The 9,519-nt window shown below is 36.0% G+C and overlaps 1 protein-coding gene across 1 annotated transcript; it reads right to left on the reverse strand.

Moving 5' to 3' along the window:
- Positions 1–5,948: 5,948 nt before the first annotated feature.
- On the reverse strand, positions 5,949–6,392 carry LOC145089342 (uncharacterized). Its single transcript, XM_079027790.1, has one exon. The coding sequence runs from the start codon at positions 6,390–6,392 to the stop codon at positions 5,949–5,951; it is 444 nt and encodes a 147-aa protein (XP_078883916.1).
- Positions 6,393–9,519: the final 3,127 nt, after the last annotated feature.

The following is a 9,519-nucleotide window of genomic DNA, read 5'->3' on the forward strand; positions in this document are numbered from 1 at the left end:
GCTCCTTGTCAAGGACATATTCTTTGTCCTCGTAGCGGGTAATCATCCTGATGTTTCTGATCCACTCATTGAAGTTGGATCCATCAAAGGTGACTTTCCCACACAAGTTCATAAGGGTAAAGGAGCCATTAGGATTAGAGCCAGAAGCAACATTGTTTGAAGACATCTGAAAAGAAGAGAACAAGATTAGTTTAGATATAAGAGAGTCCTTAATAAAACACCCAAATGTAATATTAAGGCTAGGATCCAATCACAATATAATATAACTTAGAAGAGGTATGCCGTAATCTAAGCTATATCATATTTGAAAGGTAGGTGAATGACGATTCACCAATTTCCACCACGAAAACCAAAATATTTAAGTATTAGGTTTTTGATTGGTTCTTAGAAATTCCTAGATACTTTGAGATTCAATGAACTTTTCAAAGGCATGTTTCAATCTCGAGTGTGCCCTCCAAGTTTTGTGACTGGGATGCCGAGGATCACAAAACGAGGTGTGAAGTAACCATGCAAATCACTTGGTACCCTTAAGGTTTATCACTCAATCGATGTGCCGGTAAACCACACACGCTCCATCGATACTATAATAAACCCTAAGTCACCCTTTACCTACCTTGTTAAGTCCAAGTTAGTGTGCCGGTTAACCACACACGCTCCACCAACGACTTAATCAAAGTGTAAAGTGTGATTTTATGGATTAGCACCTTATTCACATTTTTCCTAAAGTAACTAAGATTGGGAATTTGATAAAACATTTAGTTACTTTATAATATTCATCATACTTTAAATGAGAATTTATAAGTCCTTGTCTTACCCGTTCGGCTAACGACCCTCCACCAGTCAAGCAAGCGGTGGGTGAGAGTGGACACCCATTAAGTCACCATTTTATAGGCAACAACCTTATACCCACCTTATAGAACGGCTTCGTGAATGAGGCGTACTAGCGGTAAGACGACTTTGTTCTTATACATATATATATAATTATTAAATCATAATAATATAAGTATAAGGGTTAAATTTTAACTTTTAAAATTCTAAGGGTTGGAACTAAAGTTTTAACTTGACTTTACTTGTTCCAAAACTTGAGGGCAATTTTTGTAAACTTTCAAAACTTTTCATATCTTGTAACTTATGAGTTTAATAGAGTAATAAAATGAAGACTCTTCACTTTTCTAACTCTTGTGTTCTTTTAATGGTTTTCAATCCAAGAGACTTTTGGTTTTCCATAACTTGAGGACAAGTTATGGACTCCATTAAATAACATTATGATCAAGAATTAATCTACCATATAGGTTACAAATAATTCCTATGATCATCTAAACATCATAAGAACAAGATCATGAACATGAACACTTTCATATATCAAAATCACACTTAATCTTTGTAATTTTGATAACTAGTTGTTGTAACTGAGTTAGAAAAGACATTACACCTTCTAAAACAAGTTTTCAAGTACCAAAACAGTTTAGGGTAATGTTTCTAATCCATTTCCAGCAACTAAAGTCGAAAAACTGCACTCTGTCGACCCTACTCGCCGAGTGCATGAACCTACTCGGCGAGTAGGTTGAAGATACAAGTGGACTCGGCGAGTCCCCCCATAGACTCGGCAAGTCCATCAGTCAGACAGCAAGATTTCGACTTTTTCAAGCATATTGCAACAAGTATCAAACAAACAAGCCTAGGCTCTGATACCACTGATGGGTTTTGAGCATTATAACACTTCCTAAGTGTACATGCAACCCTAATAAACCTTGGATCTATGTTTGTCTAAGATACATGCAAATAATTATTTTTCCAAGGCTTATATCCTAACTAGCATGGCATGGGGAACTTGAATCAAATAAAGCTAGTAGAAACACTTACCTTGTAGTTGTAGTTGATTCCTTGGAGTTTTAGAGCCTAGCACCAATAATGTGGATGCCTCAAATGAAAGTCACAAATCACCACAAACTTGGAACTTTGAGAGAATAGTCACACTTCTCTTGAAATCGGCCCTCACCTCAACATGTGTCAACTAGCATGATTTCAAGAGCCAAAGCCTCCTTTATATAGTGTGGTGGATTAGGGTTACATCCATGTAAACCCTAATACCCATGTCTCTTCATTTCCATGAGATCCATGGGTCAAAGCTCCATGGAGTATCCATGGACTTCTCCATCCAAGCCTAGCCCATTCCAAATAAGCATAAGCCCACACTATATAAATATAGAAGCCCATATTTAATTAGTAATATCTTTGATCACTAAATTAATCCTAGATTAATTATAGATCACTACTAATTAAATAATATGATCTTATATTAATATATTAGAACTTATAATATATTAATAAATCATAACTTGTACTATTCTCAAATATTATCCATAAATTGTTCCGGTGAAGTGCAACCCAAATAGACTATGCCGGGTCGGGTCAAGTATATACCAAATATAGTTATGGACTTAAGACACTATATCCAACAGCTATATCAAGCATAATCCTGATAGACTTTATCTTAGCTATATGTGAAAATGTCTCATCATAGTCAATCCCTTGGGTTTCAGTAAATCCTTTTGCAACTAGCCTAGCTTTATAGGTGTGTAGATTCCCATCAAGGTCACTTTTCTTTTTGAAGATCCATTTGCACCCGATTGTCTTTCGACCAGGAACATGATCAACCAAGTTCCATACTTGGTTATCATACGTGGACTAAATCTCACTATCCATTTCCTCCTTCCATTTAGTAGCCTCATGGAATGCCATTGCTTCCTTGTAGTTAGTAGGTTCATCCAAGTTTCCCAGTGTACGATCATTGACAAACGTGTCACCATCCGCTGTAATACGGTAGCCATAGAACTCAGGTGGCATGCTAACCCTAATTGTCAATTGGTTCAATTGGAACCTCTTCCTCATGTTGAGTGATAGTGTTGTCCAAGGTTTCTTCATTAGATGACTCCTAAATTTCTACAAGATTAGTCGCACTCCCATTGTCCTCTTTGAATATGAGCTCTTTCTTGCAAAAGACTCCTCTTCGAGCTATAAACACCACGTTATCACTACGTCTGCAGAACAAGTATCCAAAGGACTTCTGTGTATAGCCAATGGAATAATACTTCTCGGCTCTGGATGCAAGTTTATCATGTGTCTCTCGTCTTATGAGTGCCTCACACGCCCATAACTTGATATGTGCGAGCAATGGAGCTTTCCCTATCCACATCTCATGAGGTGTTTTTACAACCTTCTTTGTTGGAACAAGATTCACGATATAGGAGGCTATCTCTAAGGCATACCCCAAAAAATGAATAGGAAGAGAAGCTCGAATAATCATGGAACGAACCATGTCAAGTAAGGTTTGATTATGCCTCTCAGTCACACCATTAAGTTGTTGTGCTGTAGGAGGAGTCAATTGTGAAACAATTCCATATTCCTTAAGATAGTCGTGGAACTCGATACTAAGATACTCACCACCTCTATCAGATCCGAACATCTTTATCTTCCCACCTAATTGATTCTCGACCTTGTGCTTAAGCTCTTTGAACTTTTCAAAGGTTTCTGATTTATGTTTCATTAAGTAGATATAACCATATCCGCTATAATCATCTGTAAATGTCACGTAGTATCGATTGGCATTGGTGGGATGTCAAGTCCACCAAGCAAATTACACCATTTATTTGCAAATAAAACGTAATATAATGGTAAAAAGGGGTATCGATCCTCAAGGAAATGGTTGTATTCAATCACCAATGCAATCTAATAGAACTATTGTAAATAAACTAACTACAATTAAACTAAAAGGGGTTGTTTGATTAATTGAAAACTAAAAGACTTGAATAACTAAAAACTTGCAATTAAGCAAGATAGTGAGATGCTCAAATATTAGAGAGAATTGGTTAACTAAGGCAATTCAACACAATGAACATTTGTGTGTTTATCATTAGGATTCAACATTAAGCTTATCATTCATCCCAAATTGGTTATAGCAATCATGAAGCATGATATGCCAAAATTCCTCTTAGGTAGTATGGAGATTGGGGAAGCCCACAACATACCTTCTTAATCAAGATCAATGATTTAATTGAAACAATTAAACCCAAGAAGTTGATTAGCCTTAAGAAAGAAGGAATCCCCAATTCCTGGATGATATCAATGCTTACAAATCCATAAAGGAGCTATGATTCATAAACTAGAGATGATTTTTACCATCATAAAGCTCTTGTTCTATGTTAATTCAATGATTCAATGCAAAACCAAAGAAATAAACTAACATTAGCTCACTCAAGTGCCAAGCTCATGATCAAAGCATTAAACAAGCATAAGAAATATGATTAAGAACCATAAACATAAGATAATTGATAATCTAGAATGAATCCTTCAAAAACCCACAAACATTCAAAGGTTTTAACCAAAGTTAACCAATAAAGAGGGTTTAGCCACTCATGGCAATAGAACAACAATCACAAAAATCTAATTGCATAAAGAAACTACCAATATCTTGGAAAGATGAAAAGAAATGTGTCTTGAGCTTCAAAATCGCCTCCTACATGTCTCCAATGGTGTAAAATCCAATTTATGGGTGATAGATCTGATCCCTCAAGGTTATGTTGTGCCAAATGACCAAAATGCCCAAACTGGGCAGTTGTGCGGCTACCCACACGACTGAGATTCCACCCGCCCAAATGTTGTTGGGCTGCTATTGGCTCATTTTTCTTCCACTAACCATTCCATTAGCAAAGATTCCCTTGGTCCCCTCCATATGCCACATGATTCAAATCAACCAATCATCTTTTAGCTTCATATGTGGATGCTCCAAGCCCAAAATAAAAGTCCAAGATCCATCTTCACAAGCCCACTTCATCCAAGCCTTTATCTTTTTAAGCCCAAATCTCCACTGGTGGATCCGCCAAGCCCAATAATGCATCGAGAAGCCCAATAATCCCAACTCCAGTCAAACCGCAACTGCAATGAGCTCCAAAACCCTGCAAAATTCCTCATGCAAAATAAAAAGTCACCGATACGATCCATGATAAAGAAAATAAATAAAATACAATGCAATACTAATAAAAAGAGCTAAAAATCTAAAATAAACTAATAAAAATAAGGAAATAAAATAAGCTATCAGGCATCTCTTGTGGTGGATCTCAAAGAGCCTTATACATTCGAATGGATTGGGTCAAAAAATCGTTCACCTCTTTCACATGATCCAGTGAAAGGTGATTTTGTGATGTTACCCAAGAGATAGGATTCATATTCATCATCCATTTGGAGTCGTGCGATGCGTTTCTTGTTTATGTTCCCAAGACGACAATGCCACAAACATGCTTTGTCCACATCATTAGAAGAATCAATATGAAACACATTATCTCCTAGGTTATTAATACAAGTCAGTTTCATACACACCATTACAAGGTAAAGCTTCAAATATACAAACACCACTATGATAAGCAGAAATAGAACCAACTTCATTATCAAATGAATATCTAAAAACTTTTCTAAATAGTGCATGAAATGAAAGAATGTTTCGCATCATATCTGAAGAATAACATAAATTAATGAAATTAACCCAAACACCACTACTAAGCATAAGCCCATATGTTCCAATCTTGGTAACAAGTGAAGATCACATATTCCCCATGATTAGATTGAGCTTCCCATGATCCACCCCCCTCATTTCCACGTAGTCCTTGCAAATCATAACAAATGTGGAAACCACATCCTATGTCAAAGACCGAAGAATTAGAAATTTGTGTGTTATTAACTTGAATACTGTAAATACCTAAAGTGGACGCCTTGATCTTGCCATCATTCAAGTCCTGAAGGTACTTAGAGCAACTTCTTTTCCAGTGACTCTTTTTGCTACAATGTAAGCAAGTGGTCTCTTTTTTATCACCGACCACAGGGACATCAAAGTTGGGCTTCGAATTTGACCCACTGCTAGACCCTCCAGCATGTACGTTCCCTTTCTTTGCGGATTAGGAAGAAGCCTTCCTTTTCTTCCATTTCCCATATACAATGGAAAGGACAGGAGCATTTGTTGCATTAGAGGCATGATTTTTCTTCATCCACGACTCAATAGTTTGTAACAAATTATGAAGCTCAGTCAATGCCGTCTCCATATTGTTTAAATGATACGTTAGAATAAACTGATCATAAGTAGGAGGTAATGAGTTTAGTACCATATCAATGGCCAACTCATCATCAAATGACACATTGAGCTTATGGAGTTGCTCCGCATACCTTTGCATATTTTGTACATGAGGGAAAACAGACTCCCCTTCCTTGAGCTTGCAAGCCATGAAAGCTTTGACCACTTCGAATCGCTCTTGTCTTGCCTTCTTGTAGAACTTTCCAGCATGGTCGAGAGCCATCTCGCATGGCCAGTATTCCTCATAAAACTTGGCCAACTCAGGTGCCATAAGTGGCCATGATGATGTAAGCGACCTTGTCACACCCTCGAACCGGACGAAGGAAACGTAAGAGGCCTAGTGTGACTATCAATTGAAATATCATCACAATGAATATAATTGAAACATAACACATACATCACCAACATTGCATAGTACAACTGTCATTGTTCACATCAATTACATTGTTTACATTACATAATCCAAAAACATAAATTGTTTGATGACTGACATCTCACAAAAGAAATTTCTAAACACACTTGATGATTCTTCATTATAACGGTTACCTGAGAATACAAGTTATTTTGAAAACGTTCAACATATATAATGTTGGTGAGTTCATAAGCATGTTTGATATAAAATAGTTTGTATTTTTTGTAAAACCCATAAAATCCGATATTTTCTGTAATAAAACTGTTCGCGATACGATGTGATGATCCAATATATGTATGTGCATGCGTTATTTCAAAACATGTATAAATGAATGACTTTCAAAAATGTTCCTTGTATAGCATATGATGTATGTTAAATGAATGATGTCATTTCCCGAAAAACCTAATGTTTTCCGTTTTAGATAGTATGATAGTTTTGTATTATCGTATGTATCACTTTGTATGGCCACCATGTATGAATTTGCTTTCCCATGAATGATGATACGGTAACGGATCTCTATGCGAGTCGTTATAACCATGCATGATAATGACTATTTCGCCTGTCTTGGCAATTGTTCAAAATGCTGGACTTGATCAAGATTTTGTCACCCTAGACTGACCGAGTCTAACTGTAGTGAACAGCTCAGGTGTGGGGGAGTCACCCCCGTATAGATCTATACACAAACTCTCGCTCTCCCTCCAGGAGACTTTGATTATAACTACAGGCTATGACTTACATTTATTGGTACCACCCGATATTTCTCACTAAATCCCAATGAAATTTAATAACATTATTTTACAACCTGATTGATGTTTACGTGATTATGGAGTAAGCCTAACAGACATGAAAGAGGACAACGGTGGCCTACAAATTGTTTATGTCATTCTAGGCAATCGAGTATGCTACGGATCCGTTAAAGCCATTGGGCATATGTTAAACAGTTCGGGCCATATTAGCAATGCAAATGGGCCACGAAGGCCCAGTAGCGTGTAAAAGCTAATGAGGGTCGCTTAGTCATGTAATTGGGTCACCGGAAGCCAAATCAACACGTGATTATATTGGGCCTAATAATCGCGTAACTGGGTCACCGGAATCCCAACAAGCATGAATAGGAAACATTGGGCCCAACTGTCTTATTATTTATAAGTTTATCGATATAAGTTGTAGTATGGGATTTGGTTTACACTTAGTGTTTACTTTTGATGTTAAAATACTCAATGTTGGTTTATAACGATATTCTTAGTATTATAAAAATACCATTCTTAAACCTTCATGTGTTAAGAATTTATATCTTTGGTCAGATTGTTTAGAAATTTACATATTGGGCCCAAAATATTTATTTGACCATTTCAGCTCGTTTTTCATACAAAATTTATATTCTCAGCCCTTAATGGTGCAAAATGATACTTTTAGTCCCTTTTGATGAAAAATGACATTTTAGTCTATTAAATTATTTAACTTGACATTTTCGGCCCAAATAAAATCTTAATTTTATAATTTCAGCCCAAAATACAATTTTTGATATGCTCATCCCTTATTTGTTAAAAATTTACATTTTTGGCCCATTTGCCAAAAGTTTTACACTTTTGGCCCAAAATCTAAAAAAACTTTGCATTTTTGTCCCAATTTTAGAATAAATATCAATTTTAGTCCCTGAAATGGTCTATTTGTATTCAAGGTTCAAACTTTGAATAAATAACAGTTTTAACCCCCAAAGTTTCTTATTTTTCGCAAAATGCGCTCAAAATCCATAAGGCCCAAATATTGGCCCATTTAGCTAACTTTTGCATTTTTGGCCCTTTGAAAAACATGATTGTTATGAAAATTTTGTTTTTATACATATATGATCTGTTTAGCCCTTTTAAAACCCGTAAATGTCACTTTTTGCCCTTATCTTTTGTTTTCTTGACAATTATGACCCTTAACAAGATTTTACTTTAAATTTTTATATCTTAAACACGTAAGCATTTTTTTTTTATCTTAGTAAGATAATGTATAAGGTGCCTTAGTTTATGGTTCCTCACTCATTGTTGCTTATAATGTTGAGATATGTAAAGATGTAACAAATTTTTACCACATAAATTAAGAAATCGCACACATCAAGCATATAACATGTAAATCAACACATAAGACTTATATTCTCCCCCAAAAATCATGTAAATACCAAAAAACAAGGGGTATGAACTCACCTTGGGTTTGTGGTTTCGGTTTTGAAGAAGAATGGAAGAAGGTGATGAGATCTTTCGGCCTAGCAAGCTCTTGAAGAGGTTTTCAAGTTCTAGAAGATTTTAAGAAGCAAGAATCATTGAATGGTGTGGTTATGAATGTTAGTTTAACTAAAACTAGATTAAACTTCTTGAATAGAAGTAGCTTACCAGAATGATGAGTTTTGATGACAACTTCTTGGACAAACACTCAAGCAATATTTCGAGATTTTGGGGGAATAAGACGATGATCTTTGAGAGTGTTTGGAGAGGATTTGGAAGAGTGTGTGTTTGTGTGTTTGGTTCTCGGACGAGAAGAATAAGAAGTGAGGGGAGATAGGGATAGTGTTGTAAAACTCGCCGAGTTGGCCAAGTACTCGTCCGAGTACTCGCTACTCGGCCCCTTACCGAGGCGAGTTACAAAATCCGAGTACTCGCCGATCGACCCCTTATTGAAGCGAGAATTGTTGTAAAACTCTATCAACTCGGTGATTAATATGTATAGTATACTTAATGATTTATTATTTAACACACACATATGTGATTATTACTACATATATATCTTAAATTTCCAATAATTTTTCACGAAGTGAGACCATTGTGTGTTTTTTTAGTTTTTGTATATTCACATGTATCTAATTTTGTTATATATTTCATTCAACTTATGGTTTTAACTTATGATTTTAACATATATAATTTCCCTATAAATATTTCTATATGAATTACCGAATCCGAGTACTCCCCGAGTACTTGCTACTCGGTAGACGGCCAAGTAGGTACTG

This window comes from Lactuca serriola, chromosome 2 (genome assembly GCF_051521515.1).
Source record: "Lactuca serriola cultivar US96UC23 chromosome 2, Lser_US96UC23_V15, whole genome shotgun sequence".
NCBI lineage: Eukaryota > Viridiplantae > Streptophyta > Magnoliopsida > Asterales > Asteraceae > Lactuca > Lactuca serriola.

Coding starts and splice junctions, on each gene's coding strand:
- LOC145089342 (XM_079027790.1), bottom strand. CDS start 6,392: ATGGCACCTGAGTTGGCCAAGTTTTATGAGGAATACTGGCCATGCGAG.